Below are 19,513 nucleotides of genomic sequence, written 5' to 3'. Positions count from 1 at the left end.
GAGTTTCTTTGACCACACGGTTAAACACCTCTGGCTAAGCATGCTACAGTAGCCATGCCCCAGACTCTTGCTATTGGAGGAATACAAATATCTATGGTGTGTATATACACTGCCTGTCCAAAAAAAAAAAGGGGGATGTGCTGGAGAAGACTTTGCGCAGCGGTCTGACTCTCCCATCATCAATACAAAAGATTTTGGCGAAAAATTAATGAAACTCTGGATGGGATTAAATGTTGTGAAATTGCAGAAATTTAACGAAATGATGCCAATACATGCCGTAATCAAAGCTAAACGTGGTCCAACTTAATATTAGAGTGTGTGACTTTTTTTTGGATGGGCAGTGTATATAAAGTATAAATGCTACAATTCTCACAACTTTTTAACTTGATTTGCAACCCTGAGAAGAAAAGTCTGCTGAATCGCACAAAATATATAAGATGCCATTCTTAATAGCCATACAATATAAACTATATAATTCTTAAAAATCTAAGAATTCTTAGGGGGAAGAATATGAATTGTGAGATGTAAAATCGCAGTTGCAAGGGGAACAAAATGAATGAAAAAAGCCACTGCGACTTTACCCTCACATTTGTAACTTTTTCTTGCAATTATATCTTCCAATTTGGATTTTTCTTCTCATAATTGCTAGTTAGAAATTCAGAATTGTAAGACGTAAAGTCATAATTTTGAGGAAAAAAAGTCACAATTGTGAGATAAAACAATAGCAATTACCATTTTTGTTAATACATTTTTATTAAAAGATAAAAACTTTCATAATTAATAGACTGACCCAAAAATCTGACATTTTTATATTCACAAAATTGTGTGTTGGGATTTTGTCCTCATGACATGCCTACATCTGTGGATGACTTTCAGTCTGAACAGCCACAGATTTAAGAGTGTGGCATCTGGTTCTCTGTTGATCATGTCTAGATTCATCTTTGAAGACTGCAGCAGTGTTATGAATGTAAATAGCTGCTTGTGTTTTGATGATGTCTCGCTCTTCTCCTCTGCTTCAGATAAAATGCGAGTCAAGGTGAATTGCACCGCCAGCAGTGACACAGTTTGTGAGTGTATCCCGGGATATCGATGTGCAAATGAGAAATGCCTTCGCTGCATTAAAGAGTCTACTACAGAACAGCAGCCCAATTCAACAAGTGAGTCCCGACAGAGATAACAAATCAGTCGATTTATATTAATAACTATTATGAATCTGACTGCAAGATCTTTCTTCTTTGAAGGAACCAAACCAACAGCGTTACCAGCACGTGATGCAGAAAGCCGTAAGTATGACCGAAATAAATAGCAGAGTAATATGCAGGCATAATAAATAATAACCTTGTGTTCAAGTTGACCTCACTGATAACACTAGTACCTGAACGGGTCTTTCTTTCAAAATTCATATGGCTTATTATAAGTGTGCCTACATTTTTTCATAATTTGTTATAATTTGTTTAAAAAAAATATTATTCATTCACTTTTGCTGACCAAGTCAAGCTAAGCTTTATTGTCATACATTGACATACAACAAAGTAAAACAGTATAAACCTATGCACACCTAACCTACTGACAGGTTTTGACTGTTAACATACCATTTATAAATGTTTGCTATACATAAACTAAAAAAATGAAAACTGTATTAATGCTTCACATAATACATGTGCAAAGAGAAACATGGTAAGTCAAGCAGCTGACTGGGGAACAATGCAAGAAGATTTGTAGTGCATGTAAACATACACATATCACAGTCTTTTTTGGGATTATGTACAGTACACACATTAAAGTGTCTAGTGCAGTTGCATGACCTAAGATATTACTCTTTAAGAGGATAAGAGGTTACCTTTTAATAAATGTAAAACCATAAATTAATTTTCCATTAGCATCTTTAAAGGTCATTTCAAGTCACTGACTCATTGTTGCTCTTTTCTACAGAGATCACTGCTATTCTTATCATCTTCGCGCTCATCTGCTTAGTGATACCTGTTGCTATGATCCTCTTCCTGGAGTGGAGAAGAAGAAAGGCTATTCATAAAACCCATGTCGAAAAGGAAACTCTTGAAGGTAAAGATACGTGTGTGTTTTCTTCAGTTATTCAGCTTATAGGTTTCCTAACACAAACATGTTTTTCTATGTGTCTTTTACTCAGCAGGAGGACAGACTCAAACATCTCTTCTTGATGAGCCCAGCTTCTGTTTTCCTCAGCAGGAACGCGGCGGCAGCAGTCAGAGTTCGACGTCCTCGCTAATCTCGCAGGATAGCAGACCTTTGGAAGCATGAACTTGTGCGGTGTAGCAAGCTGAACATAATGAGCATTCATTTGTAGTTATATGCAGATATGTATAATGTCTATGTAATGTGTAATTTATTTACTGTTTTGTTTTCTGGAATCTTGTCATTCAAAATGTATTCATGATGTTTGTGACTTTTTGTTGCCATTAAAGCAGCTGAAGTATTTAAGATGTTGCACGTACCATGTTTTCATATTAAGACCATGCTGTGAAACAATACATTTTTTACTTAATTTGTTTGGCACTCAGAATCAAACCTTGCTCACAATTTTGTCAGATGAATTTTATAATGAGATGATTTGAGATCTTGAAAAACTTGAGATCTTTAAACTTTACACAAGACCAATTGTCCTCTTGCCATGCTCCAAAAAAAAAAAAAAGTCCTTCGATGACTTTTATTATGAAAGCAATGAAGATGTTAACACATATTACAAGAGAGAGAATTCTTCAAACATAAGACCTTAAACCTTCATACAAGTTCAGTTGCCTTTTGCCATGTAAGAAAAGAGGCATTCATGCTCATAGGTCTGGTGACTTTTATTATGAAAACATGTAAGACGTTAACACAAGTAAAAAAAAAAAATCATCTAATATGAGACCTTTAAACTACATATAAGACCAGTTTTCCTCTTGCCACTTAAGAAAAAGCAGTGCTCATGCTCAGAATGTGCCTCGATGACTTTTATTATGAAAACACAGGCCTATAAGATGTTAACACATATTACAAAAGACAGAAAAAAAATCTTCAAAAATGAAACCTACAACTTTCATACGTTCAGTTGCCTTTTGTTATTTAAGAAAAAAGGCATCCATGCTCAAAATGTGCTCTGGTGACTTATTATGAAAACACGTAAGACGTCATTAACACACACACACAAAAAATAAATCCTCTAATATGAGACCTGCAAACTCTGTATTTAGCCTTTCTGAAAAGAGAGGCGTTCGTGGGGCTGATGTCATCACCATGCTGCACATGCACTAAAGGTTACAGTGAAATTCTGTGGGCTGTCAGGATATGACAGTGAATGATATTTTATTTCAACACCATCAGAATTCCCCTGCATAGCGTTAATTCAAATCCACCGAATTTCCAACTGCAAAAACCCTGAATCTTCACATTCTGGTAAAAGCCTTCTCAGGGTCTTTTCTGACCTCTGACCTTCAGATGAATGCTTCCCAATAACATCAGTAAAAACAGATTTGCAGTTCTTTTTTAAGATCCTAAAATGAGGAACACGCATTTCCAAAACAAATGTGCATTTGGAAAATGCTGAAATAAGGTGATTGTGTTGCACAACACAAAGATAGCAGAAATACGGCATTAAACAAACATATATTTTATACAAAACACAAGATCTATGGTATTTTTTTTCTTCAATGAACTATTTTTTGTTTAGTTTATTTATTTATTTATTTTTTTACATTTTAGTTAAAGATGTTATTCCACATGTACTTTAAATGACTAATTAAATACCTGGAGGTTAAAAAAATCTTCAATACAGAAACCCTGATGCAACCATACATGCTAAAATTCGAACTCATTTCTGATTGTGTTTGTTATGAGAGATGAAAAATGACCATGTTGTACACACCTGTCACTGAAAACATTCGCAAAACAGGTTTTTGATCACTATATGATGAAGATATTTTGACTCAATGTATTTTAGTGTTCATCTTGAATTATGTACATCTCCCTTGGTGCCATAATGTTTTGTGATGTCGTTCAGTTGAATTATACAATACTTGTTTAGACACTCAAAAGTCAACCCTCAGTCAGTCACATGTTCACTGTTGCTTACAGTTCTCTTTCTTGTCTTTGGCTTTGTGACGTCTTGCTTTGTCGCTCTGCCGTTTAGTTGGTGGTGTGAAGGGGGGTTCTGGTAGATAGTCATAAAAGATACTGTGCGGGTTACGAGGGGCCAAACATAGACCTGCTGAAAAAAACAGGAAATGGCTTCTGATGTGGCAAATATAGTTATTGAACTTTCCTATTATATGACAGTGTGCTCAAACCTGACGGGGGGCTGGTGGAAATCTGGCTTTCACGCTTCCTAGCCTTGAACGTTGGGTCCAGTTCCTCTGCAATATTGTGTATGTGTTGGTTTCGACTGAAAAGAGATGAAGTGCAAAGATACAGTTAGTGTTAAAAGTTGTTCTTGAGAAATGGCACGTTGTGTGAATGTGTGATAATGTGTGACTCACAGTGCAGTGCATGATGGGCTTGTAAGATGGTTCTCGGTGGTGTGGTCTTCCTCTTCCACAGGAGAATGCAGTCCGTCTGAGTTCAGCCTCTCTCGCAACATCAGATGAGTCTGAAATTGAAGACAACATGGCCCAAACGGTGAAATAAAATCACAGAATGTCCATTTACATCAAAACAGAAATGTGAAACAAAATGCAAATTAAATGTCCTAAGTGGAAAAAGCACATTTCCCGCCAGATCTTACAACTTAGATGTTTTCCTCACAATACTAAGAAAAAAGTCAGAATTGGGAGATGTACATTCAGAATTGCACAATTTAGACTTTTCTTCTCAGAATTACAAGATGTTCAAGATTTAACTTGTTATTCCAAGACATAAACTTTCAATTCGGAGCAAAAAGTCAATTTCTTTTATCCAGTGGTGAAAGTCAGCTTCCATTTTTTTCACACACACACACACACACACACACACACACACACACACACACACACACACACACACACACACACACACACACACACACACACACACACACACACACACAGACATTATGTGCTTTAATACCATATAATACAGAAACTTATACTGGAAATATATAAGCATTTAACGTACATCTTTTACATTGCATTGACACCTGAGGTTATCAAGAAAATCATTGTGTTGTAATCATATGTTTATGTGTGTTGTGTTTTCATTAAATGAATGCGGTTCATTCAGACCTTCCTGGTTGTGCTGTTTCCTTTATCTCTTGCTTCAGGGGGTCTGGTCTGGATCTCTAGATCTTGTGGTCTGTTTCTGACTCGTCTCTGATGGCGCTGCATGTAGTGGGCAATCTCCTGATTAGCAATGATGCACAGCAGAGTTACAGAGATTTGGGGCGACATCTGAACTGATATTTACTGAGACGTTTGAGAATCAAGAAGTATCAGTTTAAACTTTTGATATTTAAAGGGGGGGGGGGGTGAAATGCTATTTCATGCATACTGAGTTTTTTACACTGTTAAAGAGTTGGATTCCCATGCTAAACATGGACAAAGTTTCAAAAATTAAGTTGTACGTTTGAAGGAGTATTTCTGTTCCAAAAATACCTCTTCCGGTTTGTCACAAGTTTCGGAAAGTTTTTTTCGAGTATGGCTCTGTGTGACGTTAGATGGAGCGGAATTTCCTTATATGGGTCCTGAGGCACTTCTGCCGGAAGAGCGCGCTCCCGTATAGCGGAGCACTGAGAGCACAACAGACTTCACTGATCAGAGCGAGAGCGTCGCGAAATGTCACAAAAGAAGTGTGTTTTTGGTTGCCAGGGCAAGACAACCCTGCACAGATTACCAAAAAAAACAGCATTAAGGGACCAGTGGATGGAGTTTATTTTTACAGAGCATCAACAGAGTTGTGCAAGTGTTTGTGTTTGTTCCCTGCATTTCGAAGATGCTTGTTTTACAAACAAGGCCCAGTTTGACGACGGATTTGCACATCGTTTATTTCTTAAGGATGATGCAGTCCCAACGAAAAAGGGTCACGATCGTGTGTTGGAACCGCATGCGGTGAGTAAAACTGCTTCAAATATCTCTGTGTTGTTAACTTAGCTATCAGCGTGTAAGCACATCAAGTAAACAACATGCGATGTTGTCATCAAACTGCACTTTCCACATGTACACCTTAAAAAAAAAAAAAAAAAAAAGACGACATAAAGTGGAACTTAGTCATTTTCCAAAACCGCTAAGCAAATATATACAGTTTCAATACATACCACATAGAGACGTCGTTGCTGCTGCTGCTCTCGTTCAGTTTCAGCCTCTGGATCTGATTCTGGATCATAAATATATGCTGAATCTGACTGTTAGCCATGGTTTGTTTTGGATGTTTTTTTCCTCACGATAATGTCACAGACGCTCTCAACGCAAAATCCTACTCGCGCTCGTGATTCTTTAGCTCCGCCCACACGTCACGCCTCCAGGCGCTCGTGTTTTTCCTGGAAAAATCGGTACAGACTATCTTTCTCTTATAAATATAATAAAACTAAAGACTTTTTGGAGTTATGAAGGATGCAGTACTACTCTATAGGTACTCAAGATTAACAGGAGATTGAGTGAAAACGAGCATTTCACCCCCCCTTTAATGTTAGAATTGTCATTTCAAGCAAATAAGGAGCTCAATCTGTTTATCAGTCCAGTTATCCTGATGATGTTTTTACCTCGTCTTGGGCTACTTGTGCTGCAATGAAGTCCAGCTCTGATCCAGAGCTCTGAGGAAATTGCTGAACAAAAACACATGATTTTAAAGTTTTTTTTAAGTTGAAGTTTCATCTTATATTTATGTATGATGTTTTTTATTTTGCACTTAGACACAGGCACACAGATACTCACAATTGCCAAAAACAGAGAGATACAGGTGTAAAAGCCTTCTCAAACCTCAAAAACTAACCCAAAACTGGTCCAAAATCAAGCTGGATTCGAGTAGTAGACATCAAGTGTCTGTGTAAGCGAATAAAATGCGTTCAACATAATTTACCTCTCTGTTAGGAAGCATATCTTCTTCCTCCTGAAGTCTACGTGCCAGCTCAGCGTCCTGAAGCACCTGCTCCCAGATTCCCAAGTCTGACGGAAAGAGATCAAAATGTGCCGCTGTTGAGCAACGTGATGCATACGTTCACATTAAGCATTTGCAAAAAAATAAAAAAAGAGTTACCATCACAGAGTGCAGAAACACAATCGTTGTTATTGTAACCGGTGGCAGTCCTCTGCCGTCTCATCTCCATTTCTTCTTCTTCCTGTAGCTGTTTAGCGATTTTCTGTTCAGAAACCAATTTAAACACTTTCAATAATAAAACCGACTGAAGCATGTTGTGTTTTAACAGTACAGTATAACCATAACTGGAAAGATCTACAAAATCAGACAACATGTTTATAATGTGACATATTTCCACATGAAAGGGATGTTCAGTCTGAAACACGTGAGCTGGGACTTCTGGGAGTCATTCAGTGAGAAATGATTGGATTGTGAAAAGTTAAAAAGAAGGCTTGGTGGCATTAGCTGAAAAGGAAAGTAATACTCTATATTGATTCTATCAAAGCTAGTTTCTTCCACGGGATAAAATATATATTTTTATCTCTCAATTCTTCACAGAATTGCGAGTTTACATCTTGTAATTCTAAGTTTATATGTGACAGTTTTGACTAACAAGTTTCTTTTTTTTTCTCTGAATTGCAAAAAAGAAAAAGAAAAAGAAAATTAGAATTGTGAGAAAGATTTGCAATTACCTTTTTTAAATTATTATTATTATTATTTTTATGGTGGAAAAATCATAAAAATCATTAATGAAACTGATAAGTCATATGAATCAATATCATATTAAAATCTATATTTTTAGCTGTAATGCACAATTGACAGGCCTGATGTGTCCAAACTGAAGACATCTAATGCATCAGGATGGAAAAAACTGATATTCAAAGTATGACTTAGTTTACACACACACACACACACACACACACACACACACACACACACACGTTTGTATTTGTGTAAAGTGGGTTCATCCCATAGGCGTAATGGTTTTTATACTGTACAAACTTTATATTTTATCGCCCTTCACCAACCCTACACCTAACCCTAACCCTCACAGGAAACTTTGTGCATTTTTACTTTCTCAAAAAAAAAAAAAAAAAACTAATTCTGTATGATTTATAAGCGTTTTGAAAAATGGGGATATGGGTTATGTCCTTCTTGTAATACCTGTGTCATACCCATGTCATTACACAGAGTTGTGTCTTGATATGTCACAAAAACATGCGCACACACACACATCTTGGTCTGAGTTTAAGATCACCCAGCAGAGGTGTCAAAGTGGGTCGAGAAACTTCCATCACGAAGTCACTCGAACAAAAGCTCATCTTACAGCATGTAAACCAGGCTGACACCCACCAGACGAGCTGAAGGCCAGGCGTGCGGAAAGTACAGCTCACACACAGACACACACCTACACACACACTATACGTGTGACGCCCACAGAGACGATTCTCAGGACACCTAGCATGTGATCTTTCAGACCTCATCTACACACTGACATCACGGAATAAAACCGCACAGCGCACATGAGCGCTAACGCATTTTTGTAACGCTTTCATACTGAGCAGCAGCTCTGAGAATAACTGATCTTACTGCTTGATCCTAACCAGCTTCCTCCAAAATACCACAGTAACCAAAAGTAGAATTTCTTCTGTAATATCACAATTAATTCATACCAGATCATTTAAAAAGCTTTCAGAATCTGTGAATTTGTCAACGTGAAATCTAGAAAACTATATGATAATATAGATATGACATATAATGTTTCACAAATACCCTGTTGACCTGGTTTTGTGGCTTTTTACGAATAGAAAATACAATAGGAAACATTTTTACACCAGTGTCATCAGCAACAGGAAATGAGTGGTTAAATATGTGAAATAAAGACAAGAAGCGAGTTCACACATTAAAAATGCAGACCACTTTTTAAATTTTTTTTTTTCTTTAAGTTAAGTTTGAAGTTAATTTTAAGTGGTTTCCTTTAACTAAAAAAGAAAAGAAAAAAAAGCGCACACTATGAAGTATATGCTTCATTTGTCCACTAGAGGACAGTAAAATGAGGCTTATGCTTTGTTACACTATTAAAAGGCTATTCAACCTGGAATATATATATATATATATATATATATATATATATATATATATATATATATATATATATATATATATATATATATATATATATATATATATATATATACATATACACATATATATATACACATATACATACATACATATATATATATATATATATATATATATATATATATATATATATATATATATATATATATATATATATATATATATATATATATATATATTCTTCTAATTACATTTGCTAGGTTTGTGAGCCAGACAGAGTTTAATTTTAAGATAAACAAGTACAGAATTTTAATCTATGGTTGAACTACACTTTAATGTATTATCAGTTGACTGTGATTGCTGATCGTCTAGATGAGTCAGGCTCTACTTTTGATCAACAAGATGTTTGGACGTTCATCAAAGGGGTTTTTACCCACTGTAAAGCATGTACTGTATTTCTTATAAATAATCAGAAAATTCCCCATGGGAAATACAATGCATTTACTACACAAGCTCACGCAACATCAGAGGATGCAGTTGTGTAGGCTCATGGGTATTCCAGCCTTGAAGCTGTTGGAGTTTATTTGGATAAAATGTGTTGAACCTGAGGGTTTACACACTGGTGAGGAGTTTAAGCACAGTTAGTTAAGATACAGCAATAAACCTGCCCTCGGCAGCATTGTGAAGCACTGTGGTGAAAGAGTTTCCACTCTGGTGGCTAACCAACATAATGCATATATTATAGAGGTTTGTTGTTGTTGTAGTTTTTCATCCAGAGTTTGTTTTCAGTTCTGATTTTAGTTCATTTCTTTATTTTATTGAAACCCACTTCATATCAGCTACACATTCAATGGCACTCTCTTCTAAGTGTGCACTCTCCTTGTCTGCAAATTCATTAAACCCATAGAATATAATGAAGTTATGACAAATATGAGAAATCTGTTATGGTGGTTTATTTGTTCTCCACATGTTAATTATTTTGGCATTATTCCATCTGACCCTGATCTAAACAGTTCTGTCTTAAATCAGAATATGTAAGAGTATTTTGTATTTATTGTTTTAGTGCAAGAGGGATGGCTCTACACACACTATTATATTCTCTTAAGGAACATTTTATCGCAAATAAATCGCAAATATCTCCATAAATGCATTACACTGAATTTACTGACCATCTTCATCTGGCAAATCGTTATTCTCAAACCATTCTTGTGTGAATAGCGTCTTTTTATTTATTGTAATAATTCTATTATTCCACAAGGTGTCTCTATGTGGTGTAAAGTTGTGCCTAAATATCATATAAATATTTCCTATATTGCAATATCTGTGGAAATTTTTAAGTTTAACCGGCAATTAAGAAATCTCAAACTCTTTGAAATATAGACTTTGGTATGAGAAACCAAATTGAATTAGGCTTTGTGTGCTATGTGTTTTTAAAGTCATGATTTTGATAATCTGTACCCTATTTGCAAAGGTGCAAAAATGAACTGAAATTAAAACTAGTTAAGGTCAGTCTAACCCACAAGCATTTAAATAATTAATAATAATAATAATAATAATTGTTTATTGAACCCACAGCAATTAAAAAACAAAAAAACATCCAAAAATGGTATGTCCATGTTTTTATTTTAATTACTTGAACTAAGAAATGTTCCCAGTTTCTGTTTGTCAAATCTGATCATCTTAATGTAAAAATAATAAATCTTAATTAGTACTGGGACAAGAGAGATTAAAGGCCGTATTTGGAGTTTTGCCATCGTAAAGTTTCCAAATCTGGAACTAGTGGACAAAATCAATAATTAGTTATTGTCTTAAATACAAAATATCAAATCCAGACATATTCCAGATCAGTATGTCTCTTTAAACGAGTCAGAGTACTACTTCTTCAAGACGTCTTTCCATAGTGTTGAATACAGGGCTCTTGTATATAATCTTCTCTCAAATACAGAAGCTCACTGTTTCACCACTAAAGCATCCGGCGGGACATTGCTTCCCAGATGACATCCACTCGTCACCCCAAACACTTTCAAAAACCACTCCAGACAACAAGGAAGACAAAGCTGCTCCTTTAGGCAACAGGGATGTCGCCCAGCAGCTAAATAAAAGACAGAAATCTTGAAGCCAGTGGATAAAAGAGTGTAAGATCCGACTCGGGCCTCACTCTTCTCACTCTCTTCTATCTATTATGTTCTTTCTCTCCTTTTTTCTTCTCTACAAAAGCATTTCTACACAAGCACCACTCCACAAATGAGTTTTAATCAGCTTAACATGAGAGAACAGAAGATTCACATCAGTGTGTAGATTACTTACCAATTGTGGTTACGGATTACAAATTACACAATGGATCTATTGGATTACACATACAAGTAAGGTATTAGGACTACTTTTTAGATTACTTTTGACCTAAAATATAGTTCGTTCTTTGTTAGCAAAGAGTGACAACACAGCACCTTTCTGGAGGCACTCCAACAATCTTTATTTACAGCTTCAGACAGTGTACGATGTATTTCCAAGCGTATTTCTGTGCTTGTATATGAGGCATATTGGGTTGAATTTTATCAGCGACCGTATGATTTTTATTATAGTTATGAATGGGAAGATTTCAAGATAATGACTGCTTTTCAGTTAAAAGAGCCAATCCAGTCCGTTTTTAATTCTAGAATGAATATGTAGCAGCATCTGAGCTACAGAAGCTAATTCTATGATACCAAACACATAATTATTATCACAGATCTAAAACCGAAAGGACATCACCATGAAATATCAGATATTTAAACACATAATTCAAAGCTACTGTAACAGTGAGCAACCACTTAGAACAATACTTTTACATTTACTTCAGAAAACATAAGAATCTAGTCTGATCTGTTTGGATGAAACGCACCTCATCCTCTTTCTCTCTCCTCCTGGTCTCCTCCGCACACCTCTGGAGATCCTCCTGGATCATCTGTGCGTATCTGCAGTCCTCCTCCTCCCTGTAAGCCAGACAGACAGTTTAATTTATATTTATAACATATGCTTTTGTTTCCCTTGCTTTTGTGTCAATTGCAATGTTTTAAAAAAGAATAAAAAGTTTTATTTGCCTTAATGCAACAGAAGATTCTATTTCAAATAAATGCTGATCTATTGAACTTTCTATTCATCTAAGATGAAAATAAAATTCATCAGTTTTAGCTAAAATATGAAGCGGCACAACTGTTTAATAATAAGAAAAGTTATTAAGCATAAGCAAAGCAGCATATTGATAAGAATGATTTGTGAAGGATAATGTGACACTGAAGACTGGAGTAATGATGCTGAAAATACAGCTTTGATCACAGGAATAAATTATATTTTAAAATGTATTCCTATAGAAAACAGTTATTGTAAGTTTTAATAAATTTGTAACAATATTACTGCCCTAAATTAATGCCGACCCGGCAAGCATAAAAAAATAACCCATTTCCAAAAAAAATTAAAATAAAAACAGTTAATAAAACCATAAATGCGGTGCAAATCAGTGGAAAAATGTAACTTTACTGAAGCATGCCATGCTGACTTTGCTCTCAAAAAACTTTTCATCTTACACCAAGCAGCAATTCACAAACGAATCAAGTTATGCAACACGAATGAATCAAAGCATCTGTTTCCACACAGTAATTTGAATATCCTAAATGTCTGTGGTTTTTCCATGTTGCTGACTGAGTAATTCGGGACACATGTCGAGACCTGACGGTACTTACAGCTGCCTCGGGTCCTGGCGGAGATTCAGTCTCTGTTCCTCTTCCTCCTGCAGCCTCCGGGCCAAGCGAACATCGTTCTGCACCGCCTGGTTCTTCTGGATGTTGGTGCTGTAGAACTGCTCGACTGACACGATAAAGATGAATCAGGTCTATTTGAACCCAGTGAAGAGGAAGGATGAGCCAGATTACAGGAAGAGGATGTTTATACTCACTTTCCTGCTCTTGAAGACTGTAAGCCAATGCGCCGTCCTCTAACACAGAGAAACACTGGCACACTGTGGGAATACCACACAAATACAGTCTTAAAATATGTCATTAATGGCTACATAATAGTGATTTTACCACATTTTAAGGTTGCTGCAAAACAAAAGCATGGTAATATTACTGTAATCTTCATAAAACGGGACAGCAGCAATGCAAAACATACTAATGATCAACCCATTTACTTTAATAATGATAATGCAAAATTGTTCATAAGCTGAATTTAGTCTAATTGCAGCAATATCGGTTTAAATCAATTTTACACCACACAAATATTGTTGGTGTATACATGCAATTCTTTATCTAGTTTGCAGAATTTTTGCTAGACAGCTTGTGCATATAAACAATGAGAATAGAGAAAGAGTTATGAATCTGTCGATCATTTCCATGTCCAAATAAACAATACCATCGGCGTCTGCTATTCATTCTCTAGGACGGTTTATGTTTGAGTCAATCGCGGTCTCTGCTCTGTTAATAATGCCACACTGTGCCCCAAACATGAGAACTACTGCCAAGCCAACTGGGTCAACAACTTTAACACAATGGCTCAGAGGAAAAGCTCATTATGCCCAATAAGCGTACAGAGGTGTGTCAGTGTTACTGGCCAAAACTGCAGCTCACTCAAATGCCATTTTTGACAGGGGTCTATTAAACAACCGTTAAACAATATCGACCTGAAGAAAGCCCTTAAAGCTGACACACCACCACACAAAAGACTGCTGAAGGTCAAATAAACCCTACTGATTAAATATACACAGCTATGGTTCTCTCAACAATCACTCTTCCATTAACATTAATAGAATATTTCTTGACTGTCATTGATTGGTTATTAATTGATTCCAAACATTCAGAGAACATTCAAAAGTAACATTCCCGTAATGTTTGCAAAATGAAGAAATGGAAGGTTTCGTTAGCTCCTTTGTCGTAATTTGCATACTTTTCCGTCATTTATGAAACAGTACTTTCATTGAGAGAATTTTCTTGTTTTTCCGTGTTTTCACTGTTATATGGTGTAGAAGAAGCAGAATCAATCTGTAAGAAAATGCATATGTAAAATATCACAATCATCAAATACATAAATCAAAACTGGAAAGTGGTGCACTGCATGTTCAAGCATTCATACAATGCAAAAAAAATAAAAATTCATTAAATGTTTGTTCTTAGAAGATATTTTTGTAAACTGGCTACTTGATTCAGAACGTTCAGAGAACATTCAAAAGTAACTTTCTCATGTTTGCAAAATAAAATGGAATGTTCCCTTAATGTTTTGAACAGAGAACTTTGTGATCAAATGGGAATGTTCTTAGAACATATTTTTTGTAAGCTGCGTATATAAAACGACAACCCTCCCTCTCTGTCTCATACTCTCTTGAAGTAAGTGTGGAAAACTCAGTGAGCTAATAAAATCTCATGAAGCATCGCACAAGCATGTTAAACATCAGAGTCATAAAAGCTGACTCTCCATTATAAATGAGAGGTCGTCTAATTACAGAGCTGTCAGTGCTGTAGGAAATTTAATTGGAAATTTCATATGCCAATACAACAGATTTGTATTGTAACAAACATTCAGAAATATGCAGTTTTATATAACCATCTTAGACAACTACTATTTAAAAAAAAAATACTATTCTCAAGTTTTTCGGCAGTGGATTTTACCGTTTTCCAAGATGCGCCTGTTTCCGTGTGTCAAACTCCGTCCACTGTCATGAAGCACATACACACGCGTGTGTGAGCTCATCCTATGTGCTAAAGGTCAGTCTGTTAGTAAACAGCACTGGTGCCCGAGTAGATGGATGTTAAAAAAGGTTAGGGAAAAAAAAAAACCTCGCCGGCACCTCCACCCTCATCCGGGATGGAAAAGCTGACATGGGCCCTCACAAGACAGAAGCCTGTTTCATAAAGGCTGGCATACTACTCACAGTTAAACTAAATGCCATGGAAAGGGTTTTTTATGCCTAACAAGAGTGAGTATTATGCACCTTAAAATTAGAACCGGTTTTGAACCAGAAATAGTGACGTGCAATTTCTGAAACCAAAGGAAAGCTTTGATGCATTACATGTGAACATGAATGATCGACACGAATACACTGGTTAGTACTTGATTTCACACAGCTTTGACTTTGAGAGAAAAAGTAAGGATAGTTATGAAGATAACACTGCTTTTGAATTCTGAAAATACATCATTTAAAGCAACCTAAACTAAAATGCTGTCATTAGTTACACATCCAGTAAATACTCAAGAGGCCCAAAGCTAAGATTTTCTACCTTTTGTGGAACAAAAAAGGAAGCTGTAAAACTTTTAAAAGCACCATTACATATCATTAAAGTGGTCCATACACTAACATTCATAAGTTTGAGGGTGGTAAGATTTTGTAATGTATCTTATGCTCACCAAGGCAGCACCTATTTGATAAAAAATACAGTACAGAAATATTATTACAATTTAAATTTACTATTTGAATATATTTTAAAATGTAATTTTACTCCAGTCTTGTAACATGAAATGTGACACTGCTTCCAGAGAAAATAGTTCTCTATCCATATTTTGCTTCCTTCAGTGGAAAAGTTGTCTTGTCTGAATCAGGAGAGAAATATGCACAGATCAAGCAGTGGTTACAAACCAAAAGAGTCCAAATTAGATCTAAAACAAATATGTGGATGGATTTTAATGTGAGAGGACAACAGCTGATGGACTTTTTCACTGTAGAAACAATTATTAAGGATTATGGACTCGTATTTTGGCCGTTACATTAATGCTTGTGATGGATTTGTTTTTTATCAACACACAGATTTTCACTTCATAAAACGTTAACTGATGGACTGGAGTGCTTGGATTACTGGTGGATTATTGTGATGTTCTGATAAACTGTTTGGACTCTCATTCTGACGGCACCCATTCACTCCAGATCACCCATTTTAGTGAGCACTTCAAGGAATGACACATTTCTCCAAATCTGATGAAGAAAAAAACCTAATCTGGGATGGTCTGAGGGTGAGTACATTTTCAACAAAATTATTGGATTAACTTTTCCTTTAAAGAGACCAAGGACGATGAATGGTGGTTAAGGGTCCATTTGTGGAAATAAGACCCCTGAGCCAAACAGATGGTGCTGTTCAGAGTCAGAGAAACTAGGAAAAGAGAGAAAAGACAGTAATCGGGACCCCTGCATGAAACTATCGTGCTTTTATCCCTCATGCTTTCCTGCATGCTGCTCATCTCTCTCAATCTCTCGCTTGCTCCTCCAGTTCTTTGTCTATATTTGGCATGAGAATCAGAAGCTATAAATATCCGGCAATGAAGTTGGGAGGGTTTGGTTGGTCACGAATGAACTCAAAGAAATAGATCAGAAGCTCTACTCCAAAACCCAGTGAGTGCATATGATGCCTTAAAATGCATTATGGGTAGGCAGCTCGCTGGGGTTATAGGTTTTTATAAATTGTCTATTTTCACACGCAGAAGCGTCTGCTTTCTAGGTACAACTACAGCCTTGCATCAGTTTATATGAACAATCCAAACAGCACTTCCTTGTTTCTCTTGCCTTCTTGTTTACAGGTTTGTGATGTAAACTCATCTAAAACACTATTTTTGGCTTCCTAAAGAACCTTTAAGTGAACAGTTCTTAAAATGACCATTATATTTTTTTCTTAGTGTGAAGAACATTGTAATAATCTAAAGAACTTCTATAAATACCGCTATTTTTAAGAGAATGCCATTGTGTGCCGTCCATCTAAATTCTCCAGCACTTGAACTCTTCACACCCCTTTCCTGCCTGCAGCTTTAGGCCAAAACGGGAGAAGATTGGAATCTCGACCCAAATCCTGTTTAAGAAACAGGAACGCGGGGAAGCTCTTGAGCTCATCCAGGGCAGATAAGAGCACAAGTGTATGGACGGTCTCCAGCTCTTATCTTCTCCACACAACCCTCGATCTGTCCTGAGCTCACATCACATTCCTGAATGCTGATCTCATCTCCTAGAATACACAGCAGCAGCCCTGCCAAACAACATCGAAGACAACACAACTCACCGGGAAAACCTGCACAGGAATATTAACCAATATTATCAAGTTTTTCCCCAGAGGATTTGCTTTGAATGCTTTGTCTTTCAGAAAACTGATGTATTATGGATAATTACATGTAGGTTTGATGGTAATAAATACAAGTGTAGTTGTCTCCTGCATGCAGCAACAGGGATGAAGAACACTTTTAATTTTTTTTTTTAGTGTAAAGGATATTTATATGATGCATTTACCCAAAGTGACTTACAGCCATTGTTATTTTAGCATCACTGATATACTATTATAGCTTTTGTTAATATTTGTTAAACTTTTTTTCCATTTTATTGTCATTTTAATTTTTTTCAGTTGTTTATAATTATAGCTTCTTTTTAAAAATACGTATATTTAGTTTTAGTAATTAATTTATTTTCTTTTAGTTACTTTAGTTTCATTTACAGCTGATTTTTTTTTATTGTTTTATTTCCTTTAATGTTTATTTCAATTAATGAATATGTTTTTATGGTAATTACCTCTATACTGTTATAGTATTGATTAATATTTTGATAAAAATTTTGATTTATATATTTTCAGATTTAATTTAAATTTAACATTTAGTGGTTTTGTTGTGTGCATTTTTGTAAGTTTTTGGTTTAAGGGTATAGTTTTTTTATATTTATACTATTATTATTTATGTTTTTACACATGTTTTAGATTCAGTAATTTAACATTATACTTTCAGTATAACTTCACTTATTCAAATACAACTTAGATTTATTTAAAATTTACGTTGGTTGCCAACCCAACATTTAAACTTTTCACTTTTTTCTCATCTAATATATATATGTGTGTGTGTGTGTGTGTGTGTGTGTACGTACACACTGACACTTTGAACATGCATAGGAACTAAAGATGCGAAACAGAAAAAGGCAGACACATACCATCATAAACACCGGGCAGGTGAGATTTGTCGATGTCCGTTTCTGCCATGGCTGATTCCACACTGAGCTCACAGTCTCATGATGTTCTGAAGAAACCTGCAGCATCAAACACAACAAACACCAGAAGTCACATGCTGAAAAACACTTTTACTAGTATCACTAGCACAATTTCTTATCACTGTCAAACACTAGAAGCAATCAGTATGACTTCTGTAAGGTGCCAGCCATAATCTAATCTCCAGAAATCCTGAAACAATAAAACACACTGTGTTGAGGACGAAGACGCTGACAAAGTTCTCATTCTCTCTGGAATTTGTTTCCAGTTTGTGAGCATTCAATAATATTTTGTTAAGCTAAGGAAATATTTTTTGCCTATCAATAATAAAGCGGCACAAATATAATCCAATAAACTATACAACTATACAAACAAATATAATGGTGAAATACCATCAATGATAGCATAGCTTCAGTAAAGTTTAGCGGTCAGGTTAGATTGACCTTGCAATAAAAAAAAATATGAAAATTGCTGCCAAATGAAGACAACATAAAAAAACAACATTCAATACCACTGTTATGTCTGAAACAGTGCAGAATACACCACAGCAAAGCAAACAGCATTACCAGTGACATATGTTCAAGTGCATGTCTAATTCAGAGAAGCTGATTTCCATGGTTTATTTTAACAGCTTAAAACAAAATGCTCTAATAGTCCAAGTTTAATATTTTCAAATATAATTTCCATTTCAGTAAAAACTAGGTCACACTTTCAGTTTTAGTGATGCTGCTTCTAAATTCACTAAGAATACTAAACAACCACATACAGTAAACCTTATATATATATAATCAGTTATTTCATGTTAGTGCTCTATTTTTTAACTGCTATTTTGTGTAGCTGCACGTAAATAGACTTTATAGTGAATATAAGTCTTACAAGAACAAAAACAAAAAAAAACAACAACAAACACTATAATAAACAATTATTTCACAAAACAACAAAAACAAGATAAAAACAAACGTACCGTCTTCTGTCACTGCAGACACGTGCAGATCCGTGAAAGTCGCGTCTCCCTCGCGCGCACACACATACACGCGCGCGCGAGCTTAAATCAGGCGTGACACACAATAAAACACAAACACATGAGAGTGTCGTTTGACTAGCATCTATCTAAGGCTCTTCTTTTTTCCATCTTGAGTTCCGTGTCCTCCGTTCTTCATGTTCGGGAAATTTTTTTCCTCACACAATCACTGTTTAAGTTCAGATGCTACTTTAGTTCTCAGTCAAAACAAAGAGAATCATGTAGAGTTCCGCACGCGCCTTTCGCGCCACCTGCTGTTCATTCTGAGGAACTGTCTCGGGACTTTGGTCTACAAACATACAACTCCATTACAATATTTTGGGGTCATGTCTGCATACGTATTTTAAACGTTTCATGCCTAGAATGCTGTATTGACCAGTTT

The 19,513-nt window shown here is 35.7% G+C and overlaps 2 protein-coding genes across 4 annotated transcripts in view; one reads left to right on the top strand and one right to left on the bottom strand.

The window, feature by feature from the left end:
- tnfrsf9b (tumor necrosis factor receptor superfamily, member 9b) overlaps window positions 1-2,457 on the top strand; it is a 4,566-nt gene extending 2,109 nt beyond the window's left edge. Inside the window, exons 3-6 of one of the 2 annotated variants that reach the window (XM_026221902.1) lie at window positions 1,020-1,157; window positions 1,242-1,283; window positions 1,933-2,061; window positions 2,147-2,457. In XM_026221902.1, the coding sequence (XP_026077687.1) occupies window positions 1,020-1,157; window positions 1,242-1,283; window positions 1,933-2,061; window positions 2,147-2,277 (440 nt within the window). In that variant the 3' untranslated portion in view covers window positions 2,278-2,457. The remainder of the gene's footprint in view (window positions 1-1,019; window positions 1,158-1,241; window positions 1,284-1,932; window positions 2,062-2,146) is intronic. The other variant, XM_026221903.1, reaches the window with a different exon arrangement.
- Window positions 2,458-2,810: 353 nt separating this feature from the next.
- ccdc50b (coiled-coil domain containing 50b) lies at window positions 2,811-19,346 on the bottom strand. 2 transcript variants are annotated; one of them, XM_026221900.1, is made up of 12 exons: window positions 19,075-19,346; window positions 18,056-18,151; window positions 13,073-13,135; window positions 12,861-12,984; window positions 12,023-12,113; window positions 7,177-7,279; window positions 7,000-7,085; window positions 6,683-6,745; window positions 5,211-5,327; window positions 4,491-4,600; window positions 4,302-4,396; window positions 2,811-4,222 (listed from the first exon to the last, which is right to left on the bottom strand). In XM_026221900.1, the coding sequence occupies exons 2-12, from the start codon at window positions 18,102-18,104 to the stop codon at window positions 4,074-4,076; spliced, it is 1,050 nt and encodes a 349-aa protein (XP_026077685.1). In that variant the 5' UTR covers window positions 18,105-18,151; window positions 19,075-19,346; the 3' UTR covers window positions 2,811-4,073. The 2 variants fall into 2 exon arrangements, with proteins under 2 accessions (XP_026077685.1, XP_026077686.1); XM_026221901.1 differs by having other exon boundaries at window positions 2,811-4,219; window positions 19,075-19,339.
- Between the last annotated feature and the right edge of the window lie 167 nt (window positions 19,347-19,513).

The sequence above is a fragment of the Carassius auratus genome, chromosome 36 (assembly GCF_003368295.1).
Source record: "Carassius auratus strain Wakin chromosome 36, ASM336829v1, whole genome shotgun sequence".
NCBI classification, from domain to species: domain Eukaryota; kingdom Metazoa; phylum Chordata; class Actinopteri; order Cypriniformes; family Cyprinidae; genus Carassius; species Carassius auratus.
The sequence above is the reverse complement of the archived record's forward strand: the minus strand, read 5'-3'. Positions and strand labels throughout refer to the sequence as shown.

Excerpts from the sequence above, each read along its gene's own strand:
- ccdc50b (XM_026221900.1), bottom strand. The coding sequence starts at position 18,104 with ATGGCAGAAACGGACATCGACAAATCTCACCTGCCCGGTGTTTATGAT. Across the intron at positions 7,280-12,022 it reads GGAGAGAGAAAGAGGATGAG|AAAATCGCTAAACAGCTACA; the intron begins GTGCGTTTCATC and ends GTTTCTGAACAG. Across the intron at positions 4,601-5,210 it reads GAAACAGCACAACCAGGAAG|ACTCATCTGATGTTGCGAGA; the intron begins GTCTGAATGAAC and ends CTTCAATTTCAG.